Source organism: Phycodurus eques, chromosome 11 (genome assembly GCF_024500275.1).
Source record: "Phycodurus eques isolate BA_2022a chromosome 11, UOR_Pequ_1.1, whole genome shotgun sequence".
In the NCBI taxonomy this organism is placed as follows: domain Eukaryota; kingdom Metazoa; phylum Chordata; class Actinopteri; order Syngnathiformes; family Syngnathidae; genus Phycodurus; species Phycodurus eques.
In genome coordinates this window covers 641866-659900 of record NC_084535.1, presented here as the reverse complement: position 1 = coordinate 659900, position 18035 = coordinate 641866, and the positions used below count along the sequence as shown (strand labels likewise).

The following is an 18035-nucleotide window of genomic DNA, read 5'->3' as shown; positions in this document are numbered from 1 at the left end:
TCTCCTCCGCCACTGTATTTTAATATTGGGATTTGTACAAAGTTTGAGAACCACTGTTCTACAGAGTCCAGCGGTGACCTGGATGAAACAACGTTGCTTTTTTTCATGTCCACTTAGGGCAGGCGTTGAACCCATTTTTAGTTAGAAGTGAAGACAATTTGCAATTTTGGAAGAGATTTTTGACGCACAAGATTTGCTATTGCGGGACACACAAAACGTTACGTTATTGTTATGATTTTGTATATTATGTACTGTTTACAGAATATATGATGAATCGATTTGACGATTTGGCCACTGGGGGCAGCAACACGTAGTTAGTGATGACAAGACGCAGTGGAGGTCAAGAAGAAGAAGAAGAAGAAGAAGTAGTAGAAGAAGAAGAAGAAGAAGTAGTAGTAGAAGAAGAAGAAGAAGAAGAAGAAGAAGAAGAAGAAGCAGAAGCAGAAGCAGAAGCAGCGGTTTAGTTTATTGGGGTTCGCCGATGGTGCTCAAGAAGGAGACGAGAGTCATAAGGACGTCCTAGCATAGAAACCAAAAAAGCTCTTCGCACGGGACGTTGAGGTCGAAGTTCGTGGCGCGTCAGGTAAGAATCCCCCCGGCCCCTCGGATCGACGCAATGCCCGAACCCAAACCAGCAGAGGTCGGTCCGCACGCGGCGCGTGTGGACCAGAGTCCATTGAAAAACTGCGGACACGGCCCAAATAACGTCACATAGGAGTGGAAATGGAGCTTGTCTCGTGGCCGGAACGACCAGAACATTCTTTTTTTACGTCCCACTGATCCCAGGCTTTTCCTCAAGATGGCACACAGCTGACAAGACCTAAGCATGATTTTGTTCGGTTTTGTCTGTCCCCCTTTACTGGAAGTACGTAATTATGTGCGACCTATCGGGGGCTGGGCGATTCGTCCGAGTGACGTTGAAATAATGTTTTGACACTAGCTGAACAACACCCTTATGAACATAAACACAAATTATACATCGAGTGCAGGGTACTTTGAATAACAACACAATTCACGTCTGTTTGCGTGTCGATGGTTGTTGGCAGGAATTAGACGGAGCCGCTTCAGTCTGACTACGAAAGCCTCCATGAAGCTGAAGTTGGACTCGTTCACATTCGTCAACTCGTCGGCCTTCTGACCTCATTCATTGTCGCCCGTCTCCTGACTTCCCTTGTGTTCTTGCATTTCTTATCAACGAGTAAATCCGCGCGTGCTGTTAGCGAGCGCTATCGTCTTTGACGACAGGAAGTCTTTTCTGTGAAAGCGGAAGGGTAAAACAAAAGCCCCAAAAAACCTCAGATGCATGTTGAAGAAAAGTTGCCAGGGCCTCATTTATCAACAGTCTGTTTAAAAAAAAAAAAAAAAAAAAAAAAAGTTCCAAATTCTTTGATAGGACTGAACTTTAGCAAGCGCAAGTCAGAACAAAAAGGACATTTATCGAGAGTAAGTAATCTAATCTGTGTTGATAAAGTCTACCTGTTCTAAACTACCCTGAGGCTCATTTGTATTCAGAAACTCCTCCAGTTGACCATATATGGTAGCAGCAAGAACGCGGGAAGGACCACCCCAGGCTCTCGAGGGATCGGCTCGTGTTCCGTTTGTAGTTCCGCTGTTTATGATTTTGTGTGTGCGCACGGTAAGAGCCGTGCTTTCATTTCCACTCGTTCCTCCGCACAAGTCGATAAAACTGGTAGTTTCCGGGCGAATGTTTGTCGACACTTGTTGCGTGCCTTACGAATGACCTTCACGTTGTCCTCAGCGGGCATGGCGGGCGAGCGGCGCAAGGGCAACCTGCTGGTCCAGATCGGCCCGCGGCTCCAAGCGTATCCCGAGGAGCTGATCCGCCAACGCCGCACCCACGACGGCCAGACCGAGTATCTGATTCGCTGGTGCCTCTCTGACGTCGGTGACTGCCGCGCCTCTGTGGCCGGCGACTCCGGAGGGACCGGATGCGGTACCGTGTCGGGCGGCTCCTCTTCTGCGGACGTGAAAGCCAAAAACGTCCTGATGTGGATGACGACGGAGGACGTGTACGCCAACTGCCCCGCCCTGCTGGGCAAGAGGAAAGCCGACTCTCAGCGGCCACAGGAGCGGCAAAGCGGCGAAGCGGAGGCGACCTTCGATGAGGTGGAGCTGCTGGACATGGAGGAGGACGTGAAGAACCTGGTGCGCCGCGCCAGGAAGCAGATGGCCAAGAAGAGCGACCTGTCTGTCAGCATCACGCACACCATCCACGTGCTGAGCGCCTACGCTGGCATTGGCTCGCTGGTGGGCGTCTTCAAGGAGACTGGCGCGCTCAACCTGCTCATGGAGCTGCTGTGCAGCAAGGAGACGCAGACCCGACGCAGCGCCAGCAAGATGCTCAGAGCGCTGGCGTCGCACGATGCAGGTAACGTCGAGAGACGCCACGCTGCCGGCTCGGCGAGAGGGCGCTCGTGCGCGTGTGTGTGTGCGTGTGAGACGTGGCAGGAAGTTGACTGTGCACCGATGGCGACACCAGGCTTGACAGCCGTGCATATAACGGCAGAGGTAGAGCTAAGCGACATGGCTTTGTTGTTGAAGCCACTGACGTAATTCAAGTCCCAAACGTATAACATATCTTTTGGCCATCTGAAAGAATTTTTTTCTTTGCCAGACTAGCCAATGATATTTGGTGCTGGGTGTCTCTGTTTCAAATCTGCACTAATTTGATTACCGCTCCTCACTTTTGGGTTCCCTACCCTTCAAGCTTTGCAGTCGTCTGACGCTGCCAACCCAACCCAACGGTGCCTCTTAAGTAAACTAGGTCCTCTCCGTTAGCCACCATGTCAGCTACAGAAGCAGAAAAATATATATATTATTTAGTTTTTTGTGTTTTTAAATCCATGTGACCCACAAAAACTGATGCAGTGGACCCCCGCTATTTGCGAGGGATAAAGGCCTCTTTATACTCCCGCGCTCGCCCGCATTGCATCACGTGACCGACGCATTGGCCTGCGCAGCCCCTGTGCGTCACTTGACGCGCACACGGCAAAAATTGTTGCCGCTCGTAGAACGCCGTGGAGATCATCTCTCGTGATTGGTTCGTTTTAGTCACATGCTGTGATGACTTACTCAGCCTGCCCCTCGGTTCTACACACCATCTACGCCGTCGCCTTGATCGATTTTGCAGCATAATAAAACGTATCATCTGGTCATCTAGGTCCATTTGTTGTCGCAGACACTGTTCCACGGTCGCCATTTTTGTTGCTTTTTTCCTTGTTGCGGAAAGGAAAGTAAAAACCGATACCAGTACCGTACTGAGGTATTTTGACATAAAAAAAGTAGCACGGTACCAGTTTAAAAAAAAAAAAAAAAACTATTGTGTGGAAGATGGGAGAATGAAATGTCTTTAAACTGCAGACTAGTTCCTGCCGACAAATTGGCACCCGTTAGCCAGTTACACATACAGATACATATAATAATAATATAACAATATTCTTGGTCATATATTCTTCCTAATCTAATCTAACAATGAGAGGATTTGACAACAACTATATTAGACTACAATTATGGACAAAAGCATTGGCATGTTTTTAGCCATGAATTTGTTTTCTTTTCTTTTTTCAATTTCTATTACTTTAATATATCATTATACTTGTTAATTTATTTTCTGGTTATCCTTTTAGGTTACATTTAAAGTTGAGTTTTGGTAGTTGAATAAATACAGTTTTAATAAGGTTGTGAAATAAATGCTTTATTAACCATGATTTCAGTGTCAACCAAAATGAAAGTTATTCCACAATTGCCCAGCCATAGCGTAGCGTCCCCTCCGTCCTTCACACTGCGTAGGCGTGCAAGAGCTGCGGAGCAAACCCAAACACACGTCCGGTTATTTCGCCAATAGCGCTCACCATAAATGCATTGAAAATTTACATTTAATCTATGTGATCGTGATCGGCAGCATAAAACCCTGATCGGATCAGGTGAAACGAGGGGGGGGGAGGGGGGAAGAGGGAGGAGGGAAAAGGAGGAAAGGAGGAGGGAGAGGGGGGGGAGGATGAGAGGAAAGGGGGGGGGGAGAGGGGGGAGGAGGGGGGGAGAGGGGGGAGGGGGAGAGGGAAGAGGGGGAAAGGGAGGAAGAGAGAAGAGAGGGAGGAGAGAAGAGGAGAAGGAAGGGAGGGGGAAAAGAGAGAGGAGGAGAAGGAAGAAGGAGGGGGGGAAAGGAGAAAAAGGGAGGGAGAGGGAAGGGGGAAGGGGGGGGAGGGGAGAAGAAGGAGGGGAGGAGGAAAGAAGGAGAAAAGGGAAGGAAAGAAAGAAGAGAAAGAGGGAGAGGGGAGAGAAGAGGAAGGAAAGAAGAGAGGGGAAAAAAGAAGGAGAAAAGAGGGAGGAGGGTAGAGGGAAGGAGAGAAAGAGGGGGGGAGAAGAGGAAGAAGGAGAAGGAGAAGGAGGAGGGGGGAAAGGGGGAAAAGGAAGGGAGAGAGCGAGGGAGAAGAGGGGGAAGAAGGTGCGGGAGAGAAGGGGGAGGGGGGAGGAGAGAAGAGGGAGGAGGAGAAAGGGGAGTGGGAGGAGGGGAGGAGAGGGGGAGGAGGGGAAGGGGAAGGAGAGGAAGGGGAGGGTGAGATGGAGGGGAAGGAGGGGAGGGGATGGGAGGGGAAAAGAAAGAGGGAGAGAAAAAGGAGAAAGAAAGAAAGGGAAAGAAGGAAGAAGAGGGGAGGAAGGAGGAGGAAGAGAGGGGGGCAGAAGGACGTGGAAGGGAGAATCAGAGAAAGGGGAAAAAAAGAAAAAGAAAAAAAGAGGGAAGGAGGGAAAAGGTAAGGGGAAGGAAGGAAATAGGAGGGGAGAGAGGGAGAGGGGGTGGGGGGAGGGATAGAGAGAGGGGAAGGGGGAGGGGGAATGGTTGGAAGAGATGATTTGGGTAGGAGGGAGAAGTGAGGGGAAGTTATGAAAGATGGAGAAAAAGGGGGGACTTCTATGGGTTTGGAAATGAAGATAGATTCATACATATACTGCATACAGATGTACAATTCTGGATACAAACACACACATATTTGTCGTATACTGTATATGATAATGCAGGCATTGCTGTAAATGTTTAAAAATGGCTAATGGTAATGGGCTAATTCCATTATTATAAAGTTTCAAGTTTATTGTTATGTTGTGAACTAAATATACAAGTATTTGAAGTTGTTTTGTCAGTTTTCATTCCACCTAATCTTTTAGATTTTTGTCGTGGTATCGTTTCAGGATCGAGGTACTTTATGCTAGTATCGAAGTCAGCGTTATGGTACCGTGACACCACTACGCCCACTATAATGGCATTGAGGGGGGCACTTTAAAAAATAAAAAAAAAAAAAAAGAACTCTTGAATAAGAGTATAAACCACAAACAAATGGTTTTGGGGCTGGTTCCCCCCAAGAATAAGCAAAAAAAAAAAATTGGTGAGAAAAATCTAAATAATCAGTGAATAGGTGAATCCGTGGAGTATGCGAGGCTCCGCTGTTTACCGATAAAGGGTCCGTCCCTATGATATTGACAACAGCGTGTGATACTTATTGCAATGCAAGACTGCGAATGACGTGGACGTGGGTGCGTCTTCCTCAGGGAGTCGAGCGCACGTGCTGCTGTCGCTCAGCCAGCAGGACGGCATCGAGCAGCACATGGATTTCGACAACCGTTACACGCTGCTGGAGTTGTTTGCCGAGACGACATCCTCGGAGGAGCACGGCATCTCCTTCGAAGGCGTCCACCTGCCTCAGGTGAGCGCTCCAAATCTTTGCTCACATTCATGTCCGCTCCCTGGTTACCGCCACACTGTTCATGTCAGCGGAGCAAAAACATAGCCATGCAGGGCACTCTCTTCTTCTGCTCACAACCCAGCCTAAACTTTGTGCCGAGATTTGAAGAGATGTCCTTTAGACACTGTCCCCAATTACTACTTTCCTTTTAGCCAGGGCTTTGGCAACATCTTGGTAGCAACGTGACAAGATTTCCCAATATGCTAGTTTGTCAAAATGCAGAATCTGGTTGGAACGGCCTCTTCGACCAGAGTACAATATACCAAGAATAAAACCATTAAAATAATCAGCAATAAGCTGGTACGGGTCGAAATTCCCAGAGAGGCGTTCTCCAAGTGGACGTGCCAAAATGACCGTGACGTTTGAAACGGCGTCACTTTCCCGAAAAAGCAGACTTAAGTCGAGCAAATGGAACATTAAGGCTGAGAAGAGCAGTAGAAAAGCACATGTACGTCAGTCATCAATTGGTTTTTCCTGAATTTTGTTAAGGACAATTGGGAGAAGAGTTGGAAGTGAATGAGCACTTCCAACTCTTCATGTTCATTAGAAAGTTTCACAAAGATGGTGGCCACTTGTCACGTTGCAGATCTTAGAGCATACATATAGAGAAAGCACGAAAAAACTGGTGAGTTTTTCAGCAAATCCACGGGGGAAAAAATGCATATCGGCAAATTTGTGAAGAGCTACGATGAAAGGGCGGGGGTGGGTTCACGGCATCCTCTAATAATGATCTCTTCTTGAAAAACTTAGTCAGTGTGTAACTGACAGAGAGAGAGAGACTGTCGTGGATATATAGATTGCCCCAAAAAGACAGACAGACCATTTACTGAATCTAAGATACTTTTACATAGTTGGCAGCATTTCTGGGAACCCCTTGCCAGTCTTCGAACCTTTTGGACAGTCAAAACAATGAGTGGATATTCCCTTTAAAAGGGAGCTCACTTAGTAAACATGTTTTTGTACAGTTACACAATGGGGCGACATGACGAACTCTCTGGTGCGTGTTCACTTTAGTTCATTCGACCATATAGTTCCTCCCTTTTGGGGTCGGTGACCCCAAACCAAGCAGATGCCACCATTACCGTGTTGGTAATGGTGGCATCTGATGAACTTTAGATAATCGTAGGCAATGTTTGTGGAGCGGGACGTGAACGGAGCTTTGGTCCAGATGGGTTGCAGATGTCTGGCGCTGCGTCATTGGACCTTGTGCTGTCCCATCCAGCGGAAGACCATTTACTTGTTCTGCCCGTCAATATACATCGCTGCCCTAGATAGATGAACAAAGAATGTCGTTTTCAGAGCAATGACATGAAATTGGATCATTACGTGACGGCGTTGGGCTACTGATTGTGCTGTGATTGTCGCTCAGATTCCCGGGAAGCTGCTGTTCTCGCTGGTCAAGCGTTACTTGTGCGCGACGTCGCTGATGGACAAACTCAACACGGTGGGTGCGGACGCCGCCTCTGACAGACAAGAAGCCGGAACCGCCCCCGGCCCCTCCCCGTCCTGCTTGGGGACTGCTCAGCTGCGTCTGCGGTGCGAGTTTGATTTGGCCATGGCTATGGCCAACCTGATCTCAGAGCTGGTGCGCGTCATGGGCTGGGACCGCAAGCTCCCACGCGGCGCCGCCCGGGCGCCCGGCGGAGGCGCCGATCAGGAGGACGTAGCGGCGCCCGCTATCAAATCTATCTTTCAGCCTCGCTTCAGCTCCTCTCCCGTCGCCCGCGCCGTCAGCCCCCCCGCCGCCCCCAAGAAAAGGGCGGGGAATGGCTACAAAACGCGCAGCGACTTCGCCAGTCGCTCGGCCTACGTGGAGTACGTGCAGGACCACTTAAAGAGCGGCATGGCCGTCCGCATGCTGGAGGACTACGAGGAAGTCAGCGCCGGAGATGAAGGAGAATTCCGATACAGCAACGACGGTTCTCCGCCAGTTCAGGTGACAGAAACTTCTGGATAAAATGGACTCGCGCTATTCGCCCGGGGTGAGGGGCGGTACTGAGCCGGACTGCGAATCGTGAAATGTGCAGATACACACTGGGGAACACCATTTTTGTTGAGTTAGCTCTGACAACTGTTTTTAACTAATTTTAGGGTGCAGAATCCAAAACTGATCACAGTTTTTCTCTATCACGTCAAGTTTTTGAACTATATATTGATCCCCGTTTTCTAAAAAAAATTATGAAAAATACTGTACTTAGCCTTCAAAGTTTAACTCCCAGTTTTCAAAACTGAGTGGCGTAATTTCAGCCCTCTAATGTGTCACTTCAATAGTTTTTTTTTTGGTCTCAAAGTCCCAAAAAATGGACAACGGTTGCATAAATGCTGGACAACAATTAATTCCTGTAAACCCCCTCAATTCATTTGGAATAGTAGTGCTGTCTGTATCAAGATGTGGCGTGTGCTGTTTCCACCGCTACGTGACAGTAAAGCCCAAGGTATGGACTTCAATGCCTGGATGACTTTACGTTGGGGAAAAAACAGACAAACAATTTGGTCACATTGGTGTGATATGTCCTTTCCTATGTTCGAAAGGAAACACCTTTTTCTTTCTTGCTGACTGAATGATTCATTCCACAAAGGTTAAGGAAAGGTGGTATAAAGGTTGAAATACTGTAGCTGGTTAGAAGATTAGAATTTCCGGAGAGTCCCTATGTCATGTGATTTAAAAAAAACAAAAAACAAAAAAAAACGAAGGCACCGTATTTGCCGAAGAAGAGATCTGTGTATCGCCGATCGACTGCTATACCTTACAGTCCCCGGATGTCTGTCACAGCTACTTTACAATTGAATTTGTCCAACTGAATCTGAAATGATCAAAATTGAATTTTTATTGCGGATAAAAAATTCTTACCTTCACCTTTCTAGTTTATTAGACTTCAGTTCCAAACTAGTCAATTAAATTTCAAATTATACTATTCAGTTTCAATTTTTAAATTCAGTGTTTCAAATTCAACAACACTAATTCAAATTGTTTTTCAAATTCAGTTTTTGAATGCAATTATTCAAGTGTAGAAATTCAAATATTAACGATTCAAATTCACATATTTAGCCCATACTTGTCAGTTCATCGCAGCAGCGACTTGAAGGCTGCTTGACGTTCGGCCGGCTCTCTGTGAACGCAGCTGTCAAGTTCGTGTCGCTTAGCTGTCTTTGGTGCATTTCAAGTGACTGTTGAAGTTAGAGGGCGTACTTGTCTCTTAAATTTGACTTGCAAACCTTGCATGTTGCGGAATACTTTTTTCATGAAGTGGCCTCTGTACTGCACAACACGGCCCGGTTTGCGCACTTTACACAAAAATCACATGCTAGTTTGAAAACGTTCAAATGCTACTGTAGAATCAGGTGAAATTTGGTGTGTGTATGTACGTATGTATGTGCGTGCGTGCGTGCGTGCAGGTGTACTGGAACGCTCTGTGCAGAACTTACTGGGTCCACTGGCACATGCTTGAGATCGTCGTGGGTGGCGGCGCCGCCAACGGGCCGGACGACAAGGATGCCCTGGACAAGGCCTCGTCCCTCACGCGGACCATCAAACTAGCGGCGGGTAGGAAGTCGTGGACGCAAAAGCTGCCGCCGCCGCTCGTGTTTCAGCCATCTCCAGTTTTGTCTTCCTGCTCTTGTGCCTTAGCCCGCCACGTCTTTTCCATCTGCTTCTTCTTCCTCCTCATCTTGCTGTTGTTGCGCTTCAGCCAGCCAGAGCATCTTCTCCAAGCCCGCGGGCGGCCTCTACTCTCTGCCCTACTTGTCCGAGCGTCCCCGGGCGGCTGAGGCCGAAGCTCGGGCGGTGCTGACTCGTGCCGAGTGGTGGGAGGTCCTCTTCTTCATCAAGAAGCTGGAAGCCAAAGAGCAGCGGGAGGTCACCCGCCTTCTGATGTGCAGCCTCGACCAGCAGGTGTGCAAGCAGACACGTTGGAGGATGTCCTCTTGATGTTTTACTTAAGTAGTGTGTCTGACATTTGGATTAGCAGAGCTGCCAAATGTTACGGAACGTCCATGTTTTTGGGGTGTGGGAGGAAACCGGAGTGCCCCGGAGAAAAGGCACGCAGGCACGGGGAGAACATGCAAACTCCACACAGGCGGGGTCGGGATTTGAACCCCGGTCCTCAGAACTGTGAGGCAGATGTGCTAACCAGTCGCCTACCGTGCCGCACTGATTGTTCCAGATACTGGAAAAAAGAAATTAAGCGTCTGACATTACCGTCACGTCCACATTGAACAGCTTTTGAACCGAAACTTGTTAGCCAATCAGAGAGAGAGTTCCCGAGTACCTGATGAAGCCAAAATGTCGGAGATATTTTGAGGAATAATCAAGAATTTGAAGGCATTTTTTGAACAGATTTTCAATAGGCGATATCACAAAAGGTCTCACCCAAAATGCCCACCCGCCGACACAAAAAAATTTTTTTTTCCAGAACCCATCATCCGATTTTCAAAATTCTTGTTCTCTGGTTGAAGACACCAGTCCAGCCAGACTCAGCATTGTGACATTGCTCACATTTTTGGTCAATCTTGTCGCGTTGCTATTTGGATGTTGTCCTCCTGACTTTTGGAGCGCCCTCCTCTCAGAGAAGAAGCTTTCAGTTTGTATTTTGACCTTCCAGGAGGCAGAAATGGACGACTCTGCACTGGTTGGCCTGGCGGTGGCGGTGGACGTGGCCAAGAAGCTCGTTCACTTCCTGAAGCAACATCTGCCGCCTTCCTGCCTCGGCGCGCGGCTCTGCTCGCACGCCTTCGCCAGACACTACTTGAGGTCCGGGGGGGGCGAGGACGACCGAGAACCGCCGGGTGAAGACGACTCTTCTTGCTCCTGGACTTCCTCCGGGATGGCCTCCGTCTCCAAGAGAGCCAAGAAGGAACTTCCCGCTGACTCGTCCTGCGCCGGCCCCGACGTGGAGAGCGAACTTCCCCAGGAGGATTTCAGCAAATATCCCGATGGGCTAGAAGAGAAGATGAAGGGTGAGTCCTCCTGCGCTGTTCTTTAATGGCCCCAACTGGCCGCCATGTCACTTGATGTCACCCACTGAAACCAATCAGGTATGTGTACTTTTTGGTCTCTTCATTTTGCACCCAATTGCAATTTTTCTTCACTTTTTAACCCGTACTGCAAGTTTTTTGCTTTTCACCAAATCCCTTCTTCAAATACTGTAAAATGAACAATGGTTGTATACGTTCATACAATCGAGTACACTTAAACTATTGTTCTGCTAAGTGAAAGATTAATTAGGAATACAAAAGAGAAAATAAGGCATTTCAACCTAATGACAAAGGGCGTTCCTTTTTTAGATAATCGACAGTTTTTTATCCCTGATATTAATTCATCTCCAAATTTTCTGTTCATAGTTGAATGCTGTAACGCAGTTCCATCCATAGTTATGTGAAAAGTGTACTATACCCTTAGGCACTTATTCTGGTGTTTCACTACTCAACATTACATGTTAGCTTAGCAATTAGAATGGCTTTTCTCCCTGCTTGGCGTGTCGCATGCTAAGCTACTCCCCGTCCACCTTTCGTTAGTACTAGTGCTCGGACTCGCCCCCTAAAACCCTGTCTGCGATTCATATTGACAGTAATGAATGACTAGTGAATCACAATCGAATGCTTACTCCTTGTACTATTCCGAAATAATAGTCCAACAAATGAAAAATCCAATTGGGTTCTTTGAATACTATCAACTGAACCGGTAAGAGAGTTAAGTACGCTGGCACGTTTTAACTGACGTGTTTTGCTGACCCGTCTTCATACAGACAGGTTTTCCTTTTGATTTTAAAATGGCTTACTTTCATCAGCATCCCTCGCCGTTTCTTGGCCACAGGTAGAATCTGGATCTGTTTTCCCCCATCGTCGGTGCCATTAAACCCCCACGGACCAGACCAAGTTGCCACCTTTCCAGCTAGCCTGCTGGCAACCTAGCCGCTCTCGTTATCTGCCACGTTGTGTTGGATACATTTTCTCCCGTTCAATCTGCCGTGGTCGCTCCCTCCAGCGATGGGCCGGCTTCCGTTGTGGCACTTCCATGTTATCTGTGCAGCTTGTTGGAGGCAAGCTTTTTTATGTCTCTGTTTGTTTGTTGGAACAAACGTTATGGAGATCTTGGTGAAGCTACAATGCATGTGCAGAGGTGATGCGCACTGAATCAGAATGGCAGTGACTGTAAACAACGGAAGTGGCAGCATTGCAGCTCTTAAAACAGTGGTTCTTAACCCGGGTTCGATCGAGGACTCAACGCACACCGTGTGCGCGTGTATCCGTAAAAGCCTTTTAACACTGCATTTCCAATGCCCTTGTCCCTTTAGGGGTCGCCACAGCGCGTCCTCCTTTTCCATGTAAGCCTATCTCCTGCATCCTCCTCTCGAACACCAACTGCCCTCATGTCTTCCCTCACGACATCCATCAACCTTCTCTTTGCTCTTCCTCTCGCTCTCTTGCCTCGCAGCTCCATCCTCATCATCCTTCTACCAATATACTCATTCTCTCTCCTCTGTCCAAACCATCCAAGTCTGCTCCCTCTAACTTTGTCTCCAAAACATCGAACCTCGGCTGTCTCTCTGCTGAGCTCATTTCTAATTTTATCCGACCTGGTCACTCCGACAGTGAACCTCAACATCTTCATTTCCGCCACCTCCAGCTCTGCTTCCTGTCGTCTCTTCAGTGCCTCTGTCCATCATGGCTGGCCTCACCACTGTTTTATAAACTTTGCCCTTCACCCTACCAGAGACTCTTCTGTCACATAACACACCTGACACCTTCCTCCACCCGTTCCAACCTGCTTGGACCCGTTTCTTCACTTCCTGACCACACTCACCATTGCTCTGGACTGTTGACTCCAAGTATTTAAAGTCCTCCGCCCTTCCCATCTCTTCTCCCTGTAGCCTCTCTCTAGCCTTCTCCTGTCATAGTCCCAACATTCAAAGTCCCCACATTCAGTTCTAGGCTCTGTGCTTTCCTCTTCTCTTTATGCCGAAGAACCCGCTTTCCACCTCTTCTTCGACTTCGACCCACAGTAGCTGAACTTCCACTGGCACCCTGCAGGCTGAGGGCGCCGGTGGCGGACGTTGTTAACCCGGGCCACGACCGATCCAGTATGGAATTCTTTGGATGAACGCTCATATTTGTTTGGCAAAGTTTTAAGACGGATGCCCTTCCTGACGCATTTATCTGGGCTTGGGACCGGCCTACCGTTTGCACTGGCTTGTGCCCCCCATAGGGCTGCATTTTTCAATGCAGTGTTCATGCCGTTCAAAATGCAACACTGCGTCAAGGTGGGCGTTTATCATTGTGGCGCTGTGCCTTGAGTTGAAATGCTTTGTTCTTTGCTTAAACTATCTTTATTGAACAACATTTCAACGATACACTTGAGTTGAGTAGCATTGCTGTGACATCAGATAGCGCATCCAATAATAAAAAGAGCCCCCCAAAAATAACTACTCTTACCTATGAACCCTTTTCGAGGATTGTAGAAACAACAAAGATGAGGAAGTTTTTGTGAAATTTCACAATGAAGTCCATTCCTCTGATATGAGAGTGACACTTTCCAAGGGGAAAATTCACAGTAAATTTTCATTGAATTGAATTTTTTTTTTTTTTTTTTTTGTGTGTGAAATTCATGTTTTGTTGGGTTTGTTCTTTTAACACTGATTTTGTAACTGATGCGTGGTTCATTTTGTGCATGACTATGACTCTACACAGACGGTAAACTATATACCCCTTTTTAATTTGAAATAAACCATATTTTATTTTTCAAAGGGTTCCGTGAACTCCAGATAAAACTTGCGGGGTTCCGTACCTCCAACAAGGTTAAGAACCACTGTCTTAAAAGAAGTAGGAAGTACAGCGGCTGAAATAAGTATTCAACACGTCACCATTTTCCTCATTAAATATATTTCCAAATGTACTATTGACATGAAAATTTCACCAGATGTTGGGAACAGCCCAAGTAATCCATACATACAAAGAAAGTAGAACAAATAAGATCAAGTGTATAATAATGTGAAATGACAGGGGAAAGTATTGAACGCACCAACTGTTTTTTATTTAATACTTTGTACAAAAGCCTTTGTTTGCAATGACAGCTTCGAGAAGCCTCCTGTATGGAGAAACTAGTTGCATGCATTGCTCTGGTGTGATTTTGGCCCATTCCTCCACACAACACAAGAAATCTTGAAGGTTCTATGGGCTTTTTTTATGGACCTTGAGTTGCAGTTCTTTCCATAGATTTTTGATTGGATTCAAGTGGCCATTCCAGCAGCCTTATTCTTTTTCTTTCAACCCAGTTGAGTTTACTTGGCAGTATGTTTTGGATCATTATCCTGCTTTAATGTCCACCCTCGTCTCATTTTCATCATCCTTGACCATTCATCCTTCCTTCTATAATGTGAAGTTTACCAGTAGCATTTGCTGAAAAGCAGCCCCACACCATCATGTTCCCACCTCCGACTTCACTGTTGGTATGGTGTTTTCAGGGTGATGTGCAGTGCCATTTCTCCTCCAAACGTGGTGTGCATTATGGCATCCAAACAGTTCAATTTTGCCCTTGTCAGACTATAGACTATATTCTCTCAGTATTTAACTGGATTGTCCATATGTTTTTTCAGCAAACTTTAAACGAGCACTGACATGCTTTTTTTCAGCAATGGGGTCTTGCGTGGTGAGCGTTTATACAGGCCATTGTGGCAGAGTACATTACTCACTGTTTACCTTGTGAGAACAGTACCTGCTAATTCCAGGTCTTTTTGATGATCTCCACAGGTGGTCCTTGGCTCTTGGACAACTCTTCTGATTATTCTTTGCACTCCTCTGTCAGAAATCTTGCAAGGAGCACCTAATGGAGCCAAATCTATGGTGGTATGATTGTCTTTCCACTTGCATATTATGGCCCCGACCGTGCTCACTGGAATGTTCAGAAGCTTAGATATGCGCCTGTAACCCATGCCATCGTTATGTTTTGCAACAATTAGTTTGCAATGGTTTGAGACAGCGCTCTGCTTTTACCCATCATGAGATGTGTCTTGACTCACACCTTGGCAATGAGACCTTTTTGTAGGCCATCAATTAGGACTGAACTAGCTGATATTCATTCACACTGACAAGAGGCTGGATGGCTGTTTGAGTATTGATCGATTTTAGGTGTTGTCTTGGCTTTCCTTGCCTTTTTTCACCGCCATTCATGTGTTCAGCACTTAATTTCTGAGTTTATTTGTTCTACTTTCTTTGTATGTATGGATTACTTGGGTTTTTCCCAACATCTGGTGAAATTTTCAGGTCAGTTGCACTTTTGGAAGTATATTTAGTGAGAAACATTGTGACACGTTAAATACTTATTTCAGCCGCTCTATGTTGTTCCTTAATTCATTTTGATTCAAATGGGAAAATTCTGATTCAATTCAAATCAGAACTCATTTGTTCGTCACTGTAGTGATAGCGCTACGTCTCAGAAGTGTAACATATTGCCGCCATGGAGGCGAACATTAGTTATTTAGAGAAGAGGAGCCGCGCCAGCTAGCAAGTACTGCCCGTAGCTAGTGCGGATGTGGAACTAGCTAGCGACCAAGCTAACTTGGCGTGTAGCATTCCCCCAGTTTGCCAGCAGCTGGGACGTCTGTTAAATGTGGACGCGTAGTTAATTAATTTATCTTAAACAGCCACACGCTGGCCATGGTTTTTGCTAGTGTCGTCAAAACATGCGTTTTGACCGTGTTGTTTCAGGGACAAAAGTCTTTCGGCCGGAAAACAAAAATTCCCTTTTGCGCCATATTCGTCCACTAATCTTCGATAACTTCATTTTCGGTGCATCTGTAGACATTTATATGTTTGCGATGTCTGTCTCTTGTACAGTCTTCAGCAGTCCTCGTGTCTTGGGCAAGAAGACGCTGCTGGAGAAGATCGGGGAGGTGGTGGACATTCTCAGGAAAGGAGGCTTCAGGTGGGACATGGTCCAGAACCTGGCTGGTGTCATCTTCATCACAAGGCTGCTGGAGGACAAGTCCACGCAGGAGAAGAACTCCATGAAGACAGACTCTGTCCAGAGTGTCCAGTGAGACAAATCTTTGATTGTTTGGAAGGTGTTCTGCCGGCATTTGGAAGTTACTAAGTGGTCGTTGTTTGGGTATTGTCCTCACGCAGGGACAAAGTTGTGAAGCTGCTGGTGGAGCTGCTTGACTCTTCGTGCAGAAACGTCGTGACGTGCACGCTGAAGCTGACGCACATGCTCATGCTCAGATACGAGTGGAGGGTTTCGTTTGCCACCGAGGGTGGCGTCAAAGCCATCCTGACGTGTATGCGGGAGATGGCCGGCGTATCACATGTGCAGCAGCTTGCGCTAGCGGTCAGAAAGCAGACAACACGCACACACACTTGCACTCTGTTGTCATGACCACCCGTTCACACGTGTCCCGTGACACTCTTGGTCCATGCAAACCATGTTTTCTGGCACCCAAATTCTTCGTTTTTATTATTCCCGGTGTTTTTTTCGACACGCCAAGCCTTCCACATTTCTCGACCAATTCAAACCATTCCATCTCATTAATACTTAGTCTCCTCCAAAAGCATTAGAACAGCAAGGTCAATTCATTTGTTTTTGTTGTATACTGAAGACATTTGTGTTTCAGATCAATGGATGACCAGAGACAAAAGTTGAGAATATCAGTTTTTATTTCATGGTATTCACATCTAGATGTGTTAGACAACTCGGGAGAGAGCACTTTGTTTGAAGGCACCCACTTTACAAGGGAGCAAAAGTATTGGAATAGACATTATTAAATGAACTTAAAATGAATAACATTTAATATTTGTTGGCATAACCCTTATTGCAATTTCTACATCAAGCCTGCGACCCATTGACTTCACCAGACTGTTGTATTCTTCATTTGAAATGCTTATCCAGGCCTTTTTCAGTTCTTGTTTCTTTCTGGGGGTTTCTTCCTTCAGTCTCCTCTTCAGGAGGTCAAATGCATGCTCTATTGGGTTACGGTCCGGTGATTGACTTGGCCAGTCTAAGCCCTTCCGCTCTTTCCCCTCTGATGAAGTCCTTTGTTGTGTTGGCAGTGTGTTTTGGGTCATCGTTTCGTTGCATGATGAAGCTTCTCCCGATGAGTTTGGATAAATTTTTCTGTAAATTGGCAGACAAAATGATTTTGTAGACTCGAGAATTCATTTTGCCGCTACCATCGTGAGTGTCAACATCAATAAAGACTAATGAGCCCGTTCCAGAAGCATCCGTGCAAGCCCAAGCCATGCCATGACCTCCGCCGTGCTTCACAGATGAGCTTGTGTGTTTCGGATCATAAGCAGATCCTTTCTTTCTCCATCACTTTGGTCGAGGTTCATCTTGGTCTCATCAGTCCAAAAAACTTTGTTCCCAAAACGTTTGGGGCTCATCTCTGTACTTTTTTGTAAAATCCAATCTGGCCTTCCGATTCTTTTTGCCGATGAGTGGTTTGCATCTTGTGGTATGTCCTGTATATTTCTTCTCTCCAAGTCTCCTTCGAACAGCGGTTTGTGATACCTTCCCCCCTGCCCTGTTGAGGTTGGCAGTGATGTCACTGACTGTTGTTTTTGGGTGTTTCTTCACAGCTCTCACAATGTTTCTGTCATCAACTGCCGTCGATACCCTTGGCCGACCTGTTCGATGTCTGTTGCTCAGTATGCCAGTCGTTTTTCTTTTTCATGACATTCCAAATTGTTGTATTGGCTATGTCCAATGTTTGCTCTGATGGATTTTCCCTCTCCTCTCAGCTTCATAATGGTTTGCTTTTCTCCCATAGACAGTTCTCTGGTCTTTGTTTGCTTAACAGCAAATGCAGTTTTTACAGGTGAAACCCAAAGCCAAAAAAGAAGCACTAGCTAATGTTTAAGCAATCAATCGAAAAAGCAACACCTGAGCAACTATAAACACCCATCAGTCGCGTTCCAATAATTTTAGCTCACTTGAATATTGGCTGGCTTCAAACAAAAGGTGCTTTGTCCTAAGTTGTTTCTAGATGTAAATACCATGAAGTAAAAGTTGGCTTTCTGAACTTTTGTCTCATATTCATATTTTAATCTGAAACACAAATGTCTTTAGTATACAACACAAACACAGGAAATATACCTTGCAGTTCCAGTACTTTTGGTGGGTGACTGTATATTAACAATTTTCACATTCCCCAAATTCTCACATATTCATTACTCAATGTTTCTCATGACAACATTCCCAAAGCAGTTCAGACATTTTACATACATGTACAGCAGCTTAAATAAGTATTTAACACGTTACCATTTTTCTCATTAAATATATTTCCAAAG

At 46.3% G+C, this 18035-nt stretch overlaps 1 protein-coding gene across 1 annotated transcript in view; it reads left to right on the top strand.

Annotated features, from left to right (window-relative positions):
• The first annotated feature begins 400 nt into the window (after positions 1–400).
• The window catches only part of LOC133410196 (cullin-9), a 66652-nt gene continuing 49017 nt past the window's right edge, over positions 401–18035 (top strand). The window contains exons 1-9 of the mRNA XM_061691043.1: positions 401–583; positions 1760–2389; positions 5563–5717; positions 7126–7692; positions 9153–9300; positions 9446–9648; positions 10358–10712; positions 15588–15786; positions 15876–16077. Coding sequence (XP_061547027.1) covers positions 1765–2389; positions 5563–5717; positions 7126–7692; positions 9153–9300; positions 9446–9648; positions 10358–10712; positions 15588–15786; positions 15876–16077 — 2454 coding nt within the window. The 5' untranslated portion in view covers positions 401–583; positions 1760–1764. The remainder of the gene's footprint in view (positions 584–1759; positions 2390–5562; positions 5718–7125; positions 7693–9152; positions 9301–9445; positions 9649–10357; positions 10713–15587; positions 15787–15875; positions 16078–18035) is intronic.